Source organism: Falco peregrinus, chromosome 9 (genome assembly GCF_023634155.1).
Source record: "Falco peregrinus isolate bFalPer1 chromosome 9, bFalPer1.pri, whole genome shotgun sequence".
Taxonomy (NCBI): domain Eukaryota; kingdom Metazoa; phylum Chordata; class Aves; order Falconiformes; family Falconidae; genus Falco; species Falco peregrinus.
The window spans coordinates 32,693,920-32,711,565 of record NC_073729.1 but is presented as its reverse complement, the minus strand read 5'-3'; the positions used below and the strand labels follow the sequence as shown (position 1 = coordinate 32,711,565).

Sequence of the window (17,646 nt, the reverse complement as noted above, 5' to 3'; positions counted from 1 at the left end):
AGTCCCCTGAGGCGACAATTCATTCTTATAAGCAGGAAGATTCAAGCAGCAGAAAGACCCAGAGTGAGCAACTGTCCATCCAGCATGCAGTTATAAATATTTTCTGTTGAAAGAACATTTTTCCCAAAGATAAATGTTTTCCCGGTGCTCATGATGGTGGCAGAGAGACCTCCAGTGGCTGGGTGCACCCACCCTGCACAGCCCCACCGCCTGTCGGTGCCCCCAGCAGGCCCGGTGGGGGGTCTGGGGGGATGAAGGCCAACACAGCCTCTGGGGCTGGTGGGGACACCCCCTCTGGGTAAACCAAAGGGCAGGACATCACTGCTTCTCCCGGTGTCACACGGAGCTGTGACCATCCTCCGTGTCCGGATCCATTGACAAGGGTGGGACTGAGCACTGGGCTGCTTTGCCAGTGGTGGAAATACAAAACAAGACAGTCACTCTGAGTTAAAAAGAAGTTTGGGTTTCTAGCCTAAAAGATCATTTACCTCTTCCCAAAGATTATTGCTTCAATTTCAATTCAAAGAGTAATATTTATTTTATTGGTTTTCCTTTTAAACTCAAACAATCTAAACTGAGTTGCAAGGACTTTTTACAAAGTCAGACCAAACTCTGAAAGAATACTGGTGGCTTTAAGCTGCATTTGCAGCAGATAAACAGTTCATGTAACACAAAAAAAATGATGAGTCCTATTTTCCTTATGAGAATGCATGCACATTAGGCAAAAAGCCCAAATATTAATAATGCAATGGCAAGTTATATCGATAACATAACGATTCAGTGTCACTTATGACCATGCAGATGCACTGAAAGCTAACACAGCAGCAAGCCAAGCTATCCTCAGCCAAACCAAGACTAGAAACTCCACCAGCCTCGCGAACCAGCCAAGGAATCAGCGCTTTTCATGTAAAGAGCTGCTGCCACAGGCACAACCAGCAATACAGCTGAGGCTGCAAGACGTGGGGTGGATGCTTTGCAGGTCCAGGGTGTCCTCTTTGCTGGACATGCACCTGCTGTGATTTTTCCACCCTCCAAGAGCAACAGCTACAGCAATCCATGTAGACACATCAGGCTGACCAAGAGGAAACATCAACAAGCTGTAACACAGATGTGCAAAAAGTAACACTTACATAACAAGGGAGAGTTTTTATCATGCCGTGGAAAAGCAAAACATTTTGCTTTTCATTACCAGTCATGTTCTGCTTTGTTTTGAAGCTCCATCACGGAGCAGATTTCGGCAGAGGCCAGTTGAGGAGTCCCTGCTGGAAGGCCAGTCCCACGCACTGGCCCCCGGGAGGGCTGGCCTCGCCGCAGGCTGCGGAGCCCGGCTGCACCGTGGGGCTCCATCTCAGAGCACCGCGTCGGCCGCAGGAACTTGCAGTCGAGCAGCTTTGTTTCTCCTCCTCTGTCCCACAGGGAGAGCTGCATTTTAATAAACAGAACGATAGTTGGAAACAGACTTCTTCAAAGGGATTTACAAACATAATTCAATCCTGGCATCACCGGGAGACAGTCAAAGCAGTGTTTGTACAGATGGGGGATGGCGGGCAGGGGGCTCAGGCGTGCTGCCTCCCCTCTGTTGGGCTGGGACCGGGGGCTCCGATCAGGCCTCGTTAGGGGACTTGTTAGCGCACACCGTGACACAGGGCCTTGCACCAGCAGCCCACAGGCCACCCTGGGGATCACTTTAAGTGACCCTGTGCCACCCGGGCCGTTGCACTCGCTCTCTGTGCAGGTAGGAGAGCATGCCACTGCCACGGCTCCTAACGTCCCGCTGCTCCCTGACCCCAGCCCGGGCTGCGGGGCGGGCTGGGGTCCCCCAGCCATAAAAACAAGCCCCCCGGGGGGGGGTCGCAGGGAGTGCTGGGGCCCCGCAGCCAAAGCTGTGGCTGGGCGGTGGAACCCGGGGCCCCACGCCGGGGCCGGGCACTCGCCCAGGCGGCTCCTCTGGCAAGAGGTGAATGCGCGCCGGGCACGGGCAGCCCGCAGCGCTAGGACACTTGCGCGGCCGCGAACCGCCCACTTCAGTGTTATAAAGCGGCAGCGCTGCGGGGGCGCCACCGCACGGAGTGAGCCCTCTCCCGCGGCAGCGCATTGTGGTTCTCGGCGGCGCCGCCCGCCACCCCCCACCCCCTCCCGCCTGCCCCGGCCCCTCCTAGCGCGGCCCCGGGCTGGGGTCTGCTCCGCTTTAAGCGAGGAGAAGACCCTCCATCCCCACCTCCCCTGCCAGGCAGGGCTGTGCCCGCTTTTGTGCGCTTTCAGACGGAGCAGCACCGGCAGCGCAGCGGATCGGAGCATCTTGCCCGACGACAGAGCGGCCCAACGCAGCGAGAAGTCACAGTTCCTCCTAAATCGTGGGCTGAAGTAAATGATAAAACTCACACACTCACCCAGCAGACTGCTCACGCCCCAGTCCGCTTGCAGTGCAGAGGACTGATCATCTTCTAACCCTTCTCCTGTGGGGTTTGTAAGTTTTTCCTCTGGGCCATCTCACCATTCACACTATTAGATACAGTAATCCAGATAATCAAGTAATACCAATTAAATGTTAGCAAAACACCCAGCACCACTGCCTGCCTCTGCCAAATGCCTACCTAGGCAGGCAATCGCAATACAGACGGTCCCTCTCATAAAGCTCCAAAAAAGGAAATTTACAGAAAACTTCTTGCTTAAAGTGTAAGTTTCTCAGCAGAATACTGCTCTCAGTTAACAATTTTTATACTTGCTTAAGGAAATACTATCAACTGAAAGTTAGAAAAGCCAGAATTACTACTGGGAGAAAATGAATGTGTCTGTATTTACCTGTAGCACTGTATTTACCCCATGCCCTGGAATTCAGTCTCCTAAAAATTTTCAGGATGTGTACAGCCATTCATAATTGATTGAAGTGCTTTGTTGTACGCCTTCTGCGAAAAGTAACACATTTGTTTTTCACAATTACCTTTTGTAGATGCTCTGGTATCCCCCAGGTCCCTCCTACCTCCCACAAATCCATGGCGCACAGGCTGAGGAAGATTACTCTGTATGATTCTAACCACACAAAGAAGAGGGCTAGTGAAATGACACTGTGAACTACTTTTTAGAATAAACATTTAACATTTAAGAAAGTAGCGACCTTTAGTTGTTTCTCTGGTGTCTGTGCTCCCATCTCACAAATACTTTGGTTACTTTATGACACAAACTTATTCAAATTTATTTAATTTGAAGATACAGTTATTAAAATAGCAATCCGTCAAATAAAACCAACTGGAAGTATAAACAGCCGTATTTGCAGAACCCAAGCAGTAAACATTTCTCCATCCCAAAACTTGCTCTCTTCTACCCAACCATGGTTCTCTTCCTTCCCCTTAGTCGTACTTCATCCAGCCTTTTGATCACTGGACCAGATTTTTTAGATGTAGCTGCATAGGTCTTTAGCAGAGCTTTAAACATATCTTCAGTGTCTGGATGGGTGCTAAGGAACGCTTTTTCCAGAACATACAAATCAACTCCTTTATCCTCCGGAAGACCTGAAATAAAACTGAGTCCAAAGTCTATCAGCACCAAGTCCAGCTTCTCCGTGGGTGACCGCAGAAGTATATTGGAAGTTGTGAGATCCCCATGGATAAGGTCTTCATCGTGCATTCTTGCTAACAACTCACCCATCTTCTCTGCTAGGATAAGGAGGCTACTGGTATCATTTCCACTCTGTTGTACAGAATTAATATAGTCTTGAACGGTAACCGAGTCAACAATATCTTCAAGATATATGGAGTTGGTGGCATAATCCACAAAGTAGACCACTGGAGCTGCAATCCCTATTTAAAAGGGCAAACAAAACACTACTGGTTAATGTACAGGATTTTCCAACTTTAACAACAAAACACACCTGCTACAAGTCTTAAGCAGAAATGCCCACTGAGATCACCCCCAGCCACCAATAACCCACGTCTAGGAAAGCCCCCTGCCAACCCCTTTTCCAACCCAGGTGCACCAGCCTCCAGCCACAGAGGAGTTGGCAGCTCCAGCCCGGTGACGGGCTCAGCCCCTCCCGGGGTGATGCTCCCCACCATGCGCCCCTCCGGAGGGTGATGCTCCCCGCCAAGCCAGGCACGGGGGCTGCCGGGCCGAGGCCAAGCTGCGCTTTAGGGCGGCACAGCAGGCCGCCCTGGGATGCGAGGACACCACCGGCACCCCCCGAGATGAAGCAGGAAGGCCGCCAACGGCCCGGCGTTGGCTCTGAGCGCCGTGCGCAGCCGGGGGGCACTCGGCGCCCAGGGGTGTCCGTCCCGTCGGGGCAGCCGCGCCTGACGCCGCCGCCGGGCCCACCTGCCCGCCGGCACCGCAGCAGCGAGCGCGCCTCCTGCGCCGTGCGCCGCCGGCTCAGCCGCTCCTCCAGCGCCGGGTGGCGGTACCGCTTCGGGACGCGGAGCTTGGCCACGGCCGGCCGCCCCAGGAAGAGCCCGCGGTAAACGTGCGCCTCGGCACCCTGCTGCACCAGCCGCAGCCCCGGCAGCGGCGGCGGTGGCGGCGCCTCAGCCGCCGCTGGGCCCGCGGCGGCCGCCTCGGCCATCGCGGGGCCCGCCGCCCCCGCCTCAGCCGCCACGGGGCCCGCCGCCCCGGGCTCGGCCATCGCGGGGCCCGCCGCCCCCGCCTCGGCCGCCACGGGGCCCGCCGCCCCGGCCATGCCAGAGCGCAGGCCGCCCGCCTCCGCCTCAGCCGCCGCCATCAGAGGGCACCGCCGCCACACAGCGCCTGCGCGCCGCCGCTTCGGCAACCTTCGGCAGCCCGGGCCGGAAACCTACGAACTGCCCAAGCTCCGCCCCCGCCGCCTGTACGGCTCCGCGGCGCCCTCGCTATAGCGCGCCCTGCGCCCCACTTCCTTCTTCTCTTCCTTGGTGCTGCCTTTTCCAAAATCCTTCTTCATGCTTCCCCCCTTACGGGGCGGCCCTCTGTCCACCTCTGCCGTGGTGGGGGGTGCGGAGAAGCTGCAGGATGGCAAGACTTGTGCCCGAGCCATCCCCAGCCCGGCATTGCCCTGCGTTTCTGCCAGTGCAAGAGCGAGACCTGCAGCTGCCGCAGAGCCTGCAAGCTGGATCTGCATCTCTCCAAGGCAGCAAGTGGGGTCTTGTGTTCCCCTCGAGGTGCTGCCAGCACCACCTTGGAGCTGCCTTCCCGAGCATCACCCCTGGGACACCACCGGGGGCATCACCACCAGGATGCTCCAGCACTGGGGCATCACCACCAGGACATCCCCCCCAAGGGCTCACTGCAGGCTCTTGGTGCTTCATGTGCCACAAGCCTTCTCTGGAGGTCGTGCAGAGCCACCGCAGCTGCCCACTTCGCGGCTGGGGGGGCAGAAGGGGTCTCCTCGGGTCCCCATGTCAGGCAGCACCAGCCCGGCTGCTGGCCCACACCACTCACGCGGTGGGTCCGGTGACTCCCCCTTCCCCGAGCAGCCAAGCCCCACATCTCTGTGTTAGTAAAAGATGGACAAACCTCACTTTCTTGGGAGCTGTGTTTGGGTTTTTAAGGCACCCTGAAAACCCACTGCTCTGCTGGGAGACCTGCACATACTGCAATTTATGCTCCTTGGAGGAGAGATGACACTTCAGCCCAGTCCATGTAAATATGTTTTCAATTGTTGCCTTTGGAGGTGCCACAAGTCCATTTTGTCCTTGTTTTCTCATCCACAACATTTGTTTCCTTTTTAGAACATTTATATTTTATTAACACATTCCATACAGCTTACTTGTCATTGCATGGTGGGATCATGCCTGGCAAATATTTATCTTGCTTCAGTAACAACTTTTAAACAACCTTCCCAAGTTTTCAATGATACGAGTAATCCACCCCGCAATCCTGCCCACCCGTGGCATCCTCCTTTGGCTGCCCTCGCTGTGGCAGGGCTGCAGAAGCCTGACAGCTTGGCCAGGGAAAGAGATGCGTTCCTGGGCTCTGCGGCTGGAATTTGCAAATGCCACAAACAATCAAATAAACAAAGAAGTTTTCCCCTTGTTGTGGGCAGATTTTATCTAAGCATCCGTGCACAGCCTCCACAGATGTACATATATAACCTATCAGCAAGTGCACACAGATGCCCTCAGTTCATTCTTCTGGTAAATATGATGGCCCTCTCTCATGCTGGCCAAAAACATCCTCCAGAGCTTTCAAAATACAAAAGAAAATATTTTTGCTTTATTTTTCCCATTATTTTATTTATTTAAATTTTATCTTCCCTGTGATTTCACTTATTCTTTTCTCTTTGAATGCAATAAACAGTTGACATAGCCCTTGGAAACCATCTAGAGCCATTTACAATATTTATGGTATCACCCAGTATTTTTATTGGAATATTGAATCACCCCAGAGAACTGCACTGAAGCCACAGACTCTTTGGTAAATTGTTTAATTATGTAACTTTGTTCTCCTGGTGACAAGCATTTATAAACTCTCCTTTTACAAACAATGTAATTGAGTTAAAAATTGCAGCGCAGCAAACCAAGCTCATGGAAACCAAGGCAGATCCCATGGGCTTCCTGCTGTCCTGCCGATCCCTTGGCATTGGGCAGGCTGCAGCGCTGTGGGCAGCTCTCCCCTCACCCCCTGGCTTATTTAAGGATGGAGGCTGGAAATGGGTTGAATTTGTCTCAGGTGGCTCCTTGCACCCAGCTAAGGCATGTGTTGGCTCTAAGGTTGTGTCCCCAACCTGCAAAGTGTGGGCACAGGGATAAACCCTCCCATCTGTGAATTCACAGCTCTGACTCTCATCACAGCTCAGAGCTTCGGATCTTGGCCAGTTCCCCCCGGAGAGGATGCTAGGGCTGTGGCAGGCTGTAGGGACCAACCACCGAGCCGAGGGGTGTGGGGATGCAGGGGAGCACCCTGGGCTGCTGCAGGCTGCCACACTGGAAGCATCCTTAAAATGTTCAGGAAAGAGGACCAGGACCCATGGGGCAACCACCAGTACTGACCAGCATTGCCAGCGAACCCCTCCCCGGTTAGGATAACATAAAAAAAGTAATGCATGCAGCCTGATGTTCATAAGGAGGAATCTCTCTGGGCTGTGAATGAGCATGCAATAAATGCAGGTGCCTGATGAGCTGGCTCTGTCCCAGCCGGCTGTAACACTGGTGCTTGCTCATGGATTGTCATTTTCAACAACAACTGAATTGAGCTCAGTCGGTTTGGACCCCTGAACCCTTCCCTAAGGGTCGATTGTTATTAGAGAAAATGTGCTTGAGTGTGTGATGACCGCTGCTGAACACCATCTTCCCCTTTCCAGGATGGACTTCTTTCTCCTCTCATGTTTGTATTTTAATTTGTGATTTTAAAGCCTCTTTTAGCTTTTCCACCCCAGAGGTAGAGTGTAACGTTTTCAGTAATCACAGCCGGGTTGTTTCCAAATGCAGGCTGCCCTTTCAAAGGCTCCTCAGGAAGCACATTCCTGTGGCTCAGCCCTGAGGATGCGCTGTGCTGATGGATGCAGGAACTCGAACCCCACCGGTCCAGCAGCCAAGAGCGAGATAAGGATCAGATGGGGAAATGGCACTGCCAACAGACACGGTCTGGAGAGGAGGAAAGCACTGCAGGAGGGAACGAGGTTAGAATCTTGCCCACAGGCATGAAGCATGAGCCAGTCCCGGTAGATCAAACCCTGCCAGACCTTCTCATGCAGAGCTTAGGGACAAAACTTCAACAGGCCCAGAATACCTGGTAACCATTAATGGTATAAGAAAGGTGTACTTTAAAAACCCCGAAAGAAGAATTTTTTCCCAAATTATCCTTGCTGTACATCATAGCAGGTTTTCACCTTTTTTTTTTTTTTTTTTTCCAGAGGACCATCATGCCCAGCCATGCGCAGTGTCGATGCAGCAGCTGCACTTGTGTACATTCTGATGTCATCTTTTTGGCCACCTTTTGTAAACATACCATAAAGCTCTGCCTACACTTCCCAGGACCTCACCTCCTTGCTGCCAGTGCTAATGATGTTTATTGCCCCACCAGAGAACAGGAAGCCTACAGAGAACAGCGGGGTGGCAGATAAACGAATGCTGAGTGACTGTGGAATAAAATATATTTTCTTCCTTCTGAAGTCATTTGAGAAGGAAGGAATTGTTGAGGCAAACTGCAGACCATGTAGCCAAGAGTGGGTTTGCCCAGTGGCTGGTGAGGCCTGTAGATCCCCCCTGGCTCTCTGCCTGGCGTGGTGGGGAACCACGCATGGATGGCAGCTCCTCCAGGTCATAACACAGCTCACCCAAAATGCCTAGGCTTGAGCTCTGGGGAGTAGCTATGGGAGCCAGAGATCATGGGCAAGATCACACTGCAGCCCCAGCACCCCACCATGTTCCCAAAACATGAAACATTAGCCCAGACACATAGCTGTAGTGTTTGCTGCCCACCATGAACTGGCCTCATAAGCAGGGTCTTGGGGGAGAGAGAAAATTGCAGTCATTTCTCCCTCTGAGCATCATGAGAGCTGGTCATGATTTCAGAGTTCTTAAAAGTTCTTTATTATGAATTACAAATCCTATTGAAAAGCTCTTTCTATGAACACCATTGGCTTTTGTTGGCTGGGGTTCATTGAAGCCATTCTTCCCCAAGTGTGTGATCCCTGTTCAGCTGTCCGTTTGTATCTGATACCAGGTTTTAGAAGAGGTATTTTTACGTGCTTTATTTCCATTGAAATTAGAGCATATGAGTGGGAAGCATTTATTTAACCTATAAACCAGGCAGATTGTTTGAAACACTTTTAATATTCACTATACTTTGAGAAGAAATGAAACCAAACCCTTCGATCAGCTGCTGCTCATGTTGCAGGCCAGATCTCCAACAGACTAAAGCTGAAGGTATGTGCACGATTCAGTATTGCCCATCTTAAACATCCCAAAACTATGAATTGGAGCAAAAAAAGTTGGCACCATTGGTCTGCAGAGCAGGGACGTTTAATGCATCCCCCTGCTTAGAATAATGATTCTTTAAATATCTCTCTTAAATGCCCCATTAAGTTAACATGTGGCATGAAAAAGCTCTTTTTAAAAAAAAAACACATATGTTCCTTATTCTTCACCCGACCTGTTCACTTTGGCCTGTGTCAGAGGGATGTGCTGGCACCACAGGCATGGTGGTCACTGGTACAGACCTCCCCCAACTCAACCCTGTACTGTAGCAAAAAGCTTTACCAGCACAGGCTCCACAGAGTGCTGGAGCTGGTGTTGTTAGAACCACCTGATTAAATGAAATATTGCCTGCAGTCACGTCCCGGCTTGCCATGCAGCTTTATGGTCATTTGCAGTTACCCTTCAGCCGCAGCCCCAGTCCCCGGCTCTGGGAGGGCTGTGCAAGCCCACCGCCCACACCGGCGGGGTTACAGCACACTTGTGAACATGGGGTGCACATCACCCCAGTGCAACCCACCCAGCAACTGCAGCTTGTGTGAACAGCACCAAGGCAGAACATTTGCGTGGAGTTTTGAAAGCACTTCTAGGCATGTCAGATCTTGTAAAATCCTTGGGTGTAAAACAAACTGGACTTTGGGGTACATGAATTTAGCTTCAGACTCTGGAAAAAAAAAAATTTGCATCCAAGTGCAAGTCCTGGGGTCTTTCATGAAGTAGCCAGCGGGAAAGTTTCTGTTCCACTCAGCAGAAAAAGAATGTTAATTGGAAGGGAAGTTGAATACTGAAATGCTTTGCCTAATGGAAGGAGATAAGCTCGAGAGACCAATCCGTTCTTTCCCATAGCAAAGTTAAGAGCACAAACTCAGTCATCATGCTGCTTTTTTTTTTTTTTTTTTTTAAGCCTTCAAAAGGTCACTCCTTTCCTAGCAGGCTGTCTTTGGCTTTCCGGCTGAGCTACCCCAAAACTCCAGCACACCGCCCATGGCCCGCGGGTTGTGTGGAGCCTTTCTGGCCCAGAGGAGTGGCGCTCCGCATCACCGACTCCTTCCCGGCTGCAGCGGGATGTACGGGGACAGAGCTGTCCCTCCGGCTGCCAAAGCCGTACCCCGCCACGTCCTCGTGTCCAGCCGGGTCAGCGATGTACCCCGCTGCAATGTCCTCGGCCACCCTGAGCGGGCGACCCGCCGCCCCCCGGTACCGCACTCCTTCCCCCCGGCCCTCAGCACCGGCCCCCGGGGCCGCGCCCAGCCCGCCCGGGACCCCCCGGCCCCCCGAGGGGCGGGCAGGGCGACTACAAGCCCCAGGCTGCCCGGCCGGGAGGCAGGGCGGGACCGACGTGGCGTTGCGCGGCTCCGGCCACCGCAGCCCGACCGGCTCCGCCCCGATCCGCGCCCGCCGCCGCGGAGCGCTGGGGGCTGCGCCCTGCCGCGCCATGGGTGAGTGCCGGCCGGGCGGGGGGCGCGGCGGGGGATCGGGCCGGCGGTGGGCGGGCAGCCGGGCCCCCCCGGGACGGGGCAGCGCGGCTGGCACCGGGCGGAAAAGTTTCCCCCCCCCCCAACCCAAAGTTTTCAATTTTTCCTAAAGCCTGGGACTCCCCCCGCGCCCCCGCAGTTTTTTCGCACTGCCAGCACCAGCGGCAGCAAACCGAAGCAGACGAGTAGTTCCCCGCGGCGCAGCCCCGGGGCCGTGCCCGCAGCGCGGCGGGGGTGGGGGGTGGGGGGCCGCTTGCCGTGCCCGTGGCTGTGGGGCGGCCAGCCCAGCCGCAGCCCGCGCAGCGCCACGGGGTTCTGCCCCGTCCCGGGGTCCTGTTGCGTCCCCGGCGTCCTGCCCCGTCCCGGGGTCCCGCCCCGTCCCGGGGTCCTGCCTCGTCCCCGGGGTCCTGCCCAGTCAACGAGGTCCTGCCCCGTCCCGGGGGCCTGCCTCGTCCCCGGGGTCCTGCCCGGTCAACGAGGTCCTGCCCCGTCCCCGGGGGCCTGTCGCCTCCCGGAGTCCTGCCCGGTCTCCGGGGTTCTGCCCCATCCCCTGGTCCTGCCCGGTCCCCGGGGTCCTGCCCGGCCCCTGGAGCACCCTCCGACCAGAGCCTGGCTGGAAATCGCCTGGCACAGCTCCTTGCAAGACCCACCAAACTTTCTGTCCCCATGCGAAGTTCTGAAGAGCCCTCAAGTTCCCCAGCTCCATCAGAATAAACTATATGCAAAGCTGGATTTCATAAGCTATTACAGCTCATTAAGTTAACGAGAAATACAGCACGATCTGATGGCATCAGCAGTGGTATTTACAGCGGGGCTGTCTGTATCTAATTGAGTTTATGGCTTGAAATGGATGGCATGCCAACTTCACCGCAATGCCTTTTGTTCTCAGTGAGCAAATATTTTTTCTAATTATCTGCGTAATGTGTACAAGGAGTGATAAAAGCAGGGCAGGTAGTCACACAGAGCACGGTGGGAGGGACTGGCATGTGGCGGGGACAGTCTAAGCAACACAAATGAATCACAGAGGGTTATGGAATAAACACAAATATAAATACAGCCATCACTGAGAAATAATCATTTCTAGCTGTAATTAAAGGCCAGATAGAGACACTTCCTATTAAACACAGCTTGTGAGGGGAAAAAAGCCCTTAGGCAGGGTGAGGAAAGTTTTCCATGGTCTGGTGGTTGTGTCCACATTTTTTCCACGTATGGTCTACCAAAACTGTGAGTATTGCTAATTAAACAAAGCCAATGTGTGAATACAGGTAGTAGTAGTATATGCTGGAAGCCAGCACAAACTTCTAAGCTAATGCACTTTACCTGTGCCTTCAAAACCAGGGGGGATGTCACTGTCGCTGCTGTTCCCAAAGTCCCCGTGTCAGCCCTGACTCTCACGCCACGTGCAATCCCTGCTTTAATGTGGCTAATGGTTTACCCATGGTCACCCCTTCATCCTCTCCTGGGGAGAGAAGCATGTGCAGCAAGCACCTGGGTTTTGTAGCGTTGTTTAGGGTGAGTTGGTTCGATTTGCTTTTGCTGTTGGTTTTTTTTCCTTATTTTAGCTAAACTTACATACTTCCTAAACTTGGATGCTCAGCTCCATGGGAAGGGCAAGGTCAAGGAATTGCTTGTTGTATTTGGGGCAGGCAACAGTGAGCTCTTCAGCTCACAATAAGTTTGTCCTGTAGTCCTGGACCAACCTGAGAAGGTTGTGCCTGGCTCTGGGATCCTGGGCACTGTGTGCTGTAGAAGGAGAGATGAAGAAATCAGGGCCGCCCCCACAAAGTCATGCTGAGAGCGCAAGATTAACTGGGAGAAATCAGCTTTTGCAGGCAGTGTTTTTAACAACAGGGTAGGGAGTAAGAATGCAGAGCCTGTGGTGAAGGCTGACTGCGCTACATGCACTGAAACACGAAAACGATAATGCAGAACAACTCGGAGCCAGAAAGCAGGAGCTGCATTTCCAGCCCAGAACAGGTTTTGTAATTGGAATCAAGGAGACCACGTCAGATCCCCCCATACAACTCCAGGCACTACAAATCACTGTCCTCCACTTCAGTGCAAGCCTTAACTTTGTTAATGAAGTCCTGTTTTCACAGTTCTGTACCCCAGATGAGTGCCCCTGCAGCTGGTGGAGGCATGTGCGGGCACGGTGGGTGGTGGGACTGTCTGCAAGTGCCTCTCCACATGTGTCACACCGAGTGACGTGTCGGGAAATTCACCGTCATGGCTTTGTAGATGGAAAACTTTGGGTGTCCTGGGAGAGCTTTTTCCAGGCTGTGTGTGTGGATTGCTTGCTGGCTAGCACCGGACGACTGAACCTGGCATTACTTGCTTGTTTTCCAGGTCGTGCGCTGCTGGTCCTCCTCTTGTCTGCAACAGTGTCTCTCCTGGGCGGGCTGATATTTGGATATGAGCTGGGGGTTATCTCCGGTGCACTGCTGCAGTTGCAGATAGACTTTCACCTCAGCTGCTTCAAGCAAGAAGTTCTCGTGAGCGCCCTCCTTATCGGAGCTCTCCTTGCCTCGCTGGTGGGGGGGATCCTCATTGACCGCCATGGACGGAGGAGAGCAATCCTGGTCAGCAACTTGGTCCTGTTGGTTGGCAGCCTTGTTCTCACACTGGCGAGGTCACTTACCGGGCTGGTCGTTGGGCGCATGACCGTGGGCTTTGCCATCTCTGTGTCATCCATGGCCTGCTGCATCTACGTCTCAGAAATGGTGGCTGCTCACCAGCGAGGGCTGCTGGTGTCTCTCTACGAAGCGGGCATCACTGTAGGCATCCTGCTGTCCTACGCGCTGAATTACATCTTTGCGGATGTGGGTGAGGGCTGGAGGTACATGTTTGGCCTGGCCATCGCCCCAACGGCCATGCAGTTCCTCAGCATCCTCTTTCTCCCTGTGAACCCTGTTAAGTTAAGCTTGTGGGACTCAGACTGCCAGAAGGGCCTCATTCAGTTGCAGGACACTGAGGACAGAGCAGCAGCAAAGCGGGAGCCCTATAAGGAGAAGGATTACTCATTTCTTGACCTTTTCAGGACAAGAGACAATATGAGGAGGCGGACTCTGGTGGGCCTGGGGCTGGTGCTCTTCCAGCAGTTCACTGGGCAGCCCAATGTGCTGGGCTATGCTTCCAAAATTTTCCACTCAGTGGGGTTCCAGAGCAACTCCTCAGCAATCCTGGCCTCTGTTGGGCTGGGGGCAATCAAGGTGGTGGCCACGCTTGTCGCGATGGCCTTTGCAGACAAGGCTGGCAGGAGAGTGCTGCTCATGGCTGGCTGTGTGGTGATGGCCATCTCCGTCACCACCATTGGCCTCACCAGCCGCCTTGCTCCGCTGGCCATGGCCAGGGACTGCAAAGCAGCTGCAGACCCCAATGCATCCCACAGCTTCACCCAGCACCCCCTGACCTCTGTATCCTCTCCGCCTGCTGTGTCACCCATCCCACCAGCACTAGGTGCTGTCAGACATCAGGCGGGCTCTGGTTTTGCTGCCACGAGGAGCCTTACAAAGGCTTTTGCCAGTACTCAAAGCAGAGAGGTTGTTCCCGATTCTTCCCTCACTCAGACAAGGGGCTTGGTAGGTCAGTCCAAGAAAGAGACGGTGGAAAGCACAGGCCCTCCTTTCAGTGGTGCTCCCTGGGTGGAACATATGGTCTTAAATTGGATTACGCTGCTGAGCATGATGGCTTTTGTGAGCGCCTTCTCAATTGGATTCGGACCAAGTAAGTATGGTATCTCCTTGCACTGACCCAGAGAATAAAATCAGGGCTGATCTTTACAGTCTGCTTGAAACATTAATTATGTATCTGCTTTACCAAGCAGCTCGGTGTCTGAGAACTGGAAATATGTCCCCTTCTGCCTGCTGAATCATTTTCTAGCATTGCAGCTCTGTCAGCTACAGGGCTGGTACAACAGCACTAGCATGACTTTCTTTTTCATGCTATCACTACCCTTGTTAATGTGGTTTTTTTCTGCGAAGCTCTTTGGAAAATCAGAGCATCCCACAAGCACTACCTAATCTTCCTAGCACCCTGGTGAGGAGAAAAATACAGGGTTGAGGACAGAGGGGCTTCTGCTGTGTGATAATGTCAGTACAGAATCTCTGAAGTGAATCTCTTTGAAAGTTTCTCAGTATCAGTTGGTCTTTCTCTGAAAGCGTTATTTGTTCATCAGATGAGAACAGAGATTAGCTGTTGCTTCCCTGTGAGCTCTGCTGTTTTCTGGCATTTATTGTTTTAAATGCCTTGATGGGAGAAAACAGCACCTAACTCAAGAAAAGATGTAAGTGAGCAAGTCTCGTGGCTTTGACGGTGACCCTGTAAATTATTTCAAGCAAAATAATGCTGGGATAGGAGAGACTTCTTTAAGATGTATATTGCTTTAGCTCTGATTTTAGCCCAAACGCAACATTGTCTCCCTAATCCTACCCTTTTCTCATTTCTTCACAAAGAGCATGACTTGACAGCAGGTATGCCAGACCTCTTCCATCTCCCCTGAATGTAACGACCAACTCTCCTGCTTTCTTCCTTGTGTCCTGAACTTGTTCCTTGGTATTTCATTCCTCTGTGGAGTGCTGAACATGGAAGTTTTGAAGCATTCTGCTGTGACCTGACTCTGAGATCAATGAATGTTTGACCCCACCAGCAGCAGGTGCTGGGTGAAGCCAGAGTTTTTTAAAACCCCTGCTGAAATCTCCGTTGCCCATTTCCCAAATAAATTGTTTAACCCCTACACTGTCTTTCTAATCTCTCTAATGCATGCAGTGACCTGGCTGGTCCTCAGTGAGATCTACCCTGCTGGGATAAGAGGAAGAGCCTTTGCCTTCTGTAACAGCTTTAACTGGGCTGCTAATTTACTGATCAGCCTCTCCTTCCTGGACCTTATTGGTAAGTGGCCATCCCCCCCATCCCTCCGTCTCCCTTGTCTGGTTGGGAAAGGTGGTCACCACAAACCATTTGGGGATTAAGTGGCATTTTGAACTCTGGGGACTTGACACTGGAATAGGTGTGACCCTGATGTCTCTGAGAGCAGAAAACCCAGGCACCAGCAACACTGGTCTGAGCCTCTCCCTCACCTGATCATAACAATCACCCGCTGCCCACTGGGCTGTACTGCAGTATCAGCAAACCCTGGAGCGTGCAGCTTCCACGCCGGTAGCTTTACAACATTTCTTTCTAGCAGAGCTCTTGACTGGGGTGCTCAGCGAGCACTGCCAGGCCCTGGAGCTCGGCTGCCTTCTCCTTCCCTCCGTGGTGCTGCTGGCAAAGCCTGGTGTGAGCCATCCTTCTCCCTTGCTGATCCCCAGTCCAGGCCTTGCAGATAAGGAGCTCCTCTGCCTTGTTTAACGCTTCTCAGAGTAAAATGCCCTTGTCAGGCACCAGTGACCACCTCGCAGGAAGCAGTCGGCTTCCTTTGTATCCTGTGATGTGACCTACCTCCAACAGAGCCTTCATGCGCTTGGATCTCTCTGCAGATGCCATCGGCTTCTCTTGGATGTTTCTTCTCTATGGACTGATGGGACTGATGGCTGTTATATTCATTTACCTTTTTGTTCCGGAAACAAAAGGACAGTCCTTAGAGGAGATAGACCAGCAGTTCTGCAGGAAACGGTACGTGTGCTTTTGTCCCAGCGTGAGTGCTGGCTTTGGGTGCTTCCCAGCAGCAGTCCCTGAGCTCTGTGGCACCGGGCAGCTCAGGGCTGTTGCAAAGTCTGGTTCACTGCTGCTAAGAAAATCCCAAGTTTGTGGCAGGGCCATGGGGTGGGGTGTGAGAGCTGTAGCACGGTTCATCAGCGGGTCACTGCCTTGAGCCTTGCGGGCGTGCTGCTGGAGGGCACTGGTGACACTGGGGAGGAGAAGGGCTGCAAAACAGGGTTTGTAGTTGAGGGGAAGCAGGACTAGAGCACAGGGTAGGCAGGACAGGACTGTGAGAAGGCAGGAGGGGATGACAGTCCTGTCATTTCACTTTAGGGTAATCCCAGACCGATATTTCTCTGGGGCAGAGAAATCCCCTGGTGTAACACAGGCTGTGGGCTCTCACCTGCTCATTTCCATGCAAAGCCTGTGATGGGCTAGGGAAGATCAAGAGGTGTGTGCAGTTCTGGTTGTGAAGGAGGTGGCAGGGCAGGCATCGCTGTAGCAAAGGAGTTTGGAGCACGCAGCCCACTGGGGGTGGCTGGGAGGGGTAACTGCTGTAGCCCCCTGCCTGGCTCCTGGCTCCCTGCGAGCAGCAGCTGCCGCAGCTGACCCTTGCCATTGCTCAGCAGGGCGTGGGAAGGAAACATGTTCAAGCAGAGACGTGGAAGAGGAGCTAGCTGCACACACGCACAGTACCGGAGAGTGGAGCACGCCAGCAGCACATGAAACTGATGACATGCCCACAGCATCGCCCTGAGGAGCGGAGCAGGGTCTGCAATCAGGACAGTTCTTTCCATGACCTTTAACTAGTGACCTCTGCTCAGAGATGGTTCTCCTTGCAGTGCCTTAGATTTTGGGACATGCTTATAGCTGTCCTTTGGGTCCTTGAAGAATCCTTGGTCTCAAGCAGGGAACATGTCCTCCCTTGGATATCTTTTATTTTTCACGGTTTGTATCTCCTATCATTTAAGAGGTTAATGTTTTTTTACACAGGAATTAAAGCACAACTTTTACTGACAATGCTCTCCACCTGTGCAGTTCATTTGTAAGCAAGGTATATTATTTTCCAGTTCTTCAAAATACTGGACACTTTACAGAGGGCACAGTATCGCAGGAGGAACGTGCCAAGCACTCAGCAGCACATATTGCTGTTGTTCCCCTCTCTAACGTTTATGTAGGAACCTGGAGTCTGAGATGGGAGCTAATGCAGATAAACACTTTGTTTTAGTGGAGGCAGAATGAGTGCTGGCTCACTTGCTATTTCCCGAAGGGTCAAGGTCCAGCAGCTCACCCACCTGACTGCCCATGCCTACACAGGCTCAGCAGTACATCTCTTTGGCATGTTTGGCTGCTTGCTTTTGTACACAGAGCCTGGTTTGCATTCATGACCGGGGTTTGCATGTACAAAACCGCATGCAGTATTCTGGTCCGTTTGACAGGTTTTCCACCTCTTACAATTGTATGTTCTTTGGTTAATTCATCCCTCCTCCTTACACATACACATCATAAAAAAACCACCCTAGTAACACCGCAGTCAGTCCCAAAACCTTGTGAGAGAGGAGCTGGTATTCAGCTGAACAGCCAGCCTTGCCTCTTTTGAACCCTCGAAGCAACCAAATCCCAAAGCTTCAGGCTCTCCTCTAAAACTGCAGCTC

At 52.9% G+C, this 17,646-nt stretch overlaps 2 protein-coding genes and 1 long non-coding RNA gene across 4 annotated transcripts; 1 reads left to right on the top strand and 2 right to left on the bottom strand.

The window, feature by feature from the left end:
• Window positions 1-513: 513 nt before the first annotated feature.
• On the bottom strand, window positions 514-2,005 carry LOC114011718 (uncharacterized). The gene is made up of 2 exons (XR_003553776.2): window positions 1,190-2,005; window positions 514-1,097 (listed from the first exon to the last, which is right to left on the bottom strand). It is a non-coding gene; the product is annotated as an uncharacterized LOC114011718 (long non-coding RNA).
• Window positions 2,006-3,168: 1,163 nt separating this feature from the next.
• On the bottom strand, window positions 3,169-4,733 carry TP53RK (TP53 regulating kinase). The gene is made up of 2 exons (XM_055814691.1): window positions 4,309-4,733; window positions 3,169-3,797 (listed from the first exon to the last, which is right to left on the bottom strand). Exons 1-2 carry the CDS (start codon window positions 4,706-4,708, stop codon window positions 3,319-3,321), a joined length of 879 nt encoding a protein of 292 aa, XP_055670666.1. The 5' UTR covers window positions 4,709-4,733; the 3' UTR covers window positions 3,169-3,318.
• Window positions 4,734-10,225: 5,492 nt separating this feature from the next.
• On the top strand, window positions 10,226-17,011 carry SLC2A10 (solute carrier family 2 member 10). Of its 2 annotated transcripts, XM_055814611.1 has the most exons (5): window positions 10,226-10,318; window positions 12,701-14,077; window positions 15,119-15,241; window positions 15,829-15,964; window positions 16,621-17,011. In XM_055814611.1, the coding sequence occupies exons 1-5, from the start codon at window positions 10,315-10,317 to the stop codon at window positions 16,715-16,717; spliced, it is 1,737 nt and encodes a 578-aa protein (XP_055670586.1). In that variant the 5' UTR covers window positions 10,226-10,314; the 3' UTR covers window positions 16,718-17,011. The 2 variants fall into 2 exon arrangements, 1 of the variants encoding a protein (XP_055670586.1); XR_008748846.1 differs by lacking the exons at window positions 15,829-15,964; window positions 16,621-17,011 and adding an exon at window positions 14,806-15,005 and having other exon boundaries at window positions 15,119-15,202.
• The last annotated feature ends 635 nt before the right edge of the window (window positions 17,012-17,646 follow it).

Coding starts and splice junctions, on each gene's coding strand:
- SLC2A10 (XM_055814611.1), top strand. Junction 14,078..15,118: donor CTCAATTGGATTCGGACCAA/GTAAGTATGGTA, acceptor TAATGCATGCAG/TGACCTGGCTGGTCCTCAGT. Junction 15,242..15,828: donor CTCCTTCCTGGACCTTATTG/GTAAGTGGCCAT, acceptor ATCTCTCTGCAG/ATGCCATCGGCTTCTCTTGG.
- TP53RK (XM_055814691.1), bottom strand. CDS start 4,708: ATGGCGGCGGCTGAGGCGGAGGCGGGCGGCCTGCGCTCTGGCATGGCC. Junction 3,798..4,308: donor GCTGCGGTGCCGGCGGGCAG/GTGGGCCCGGCG, acceptor CCTTTTAAATAG/GGATTGCAGCTCCAGTGGTC.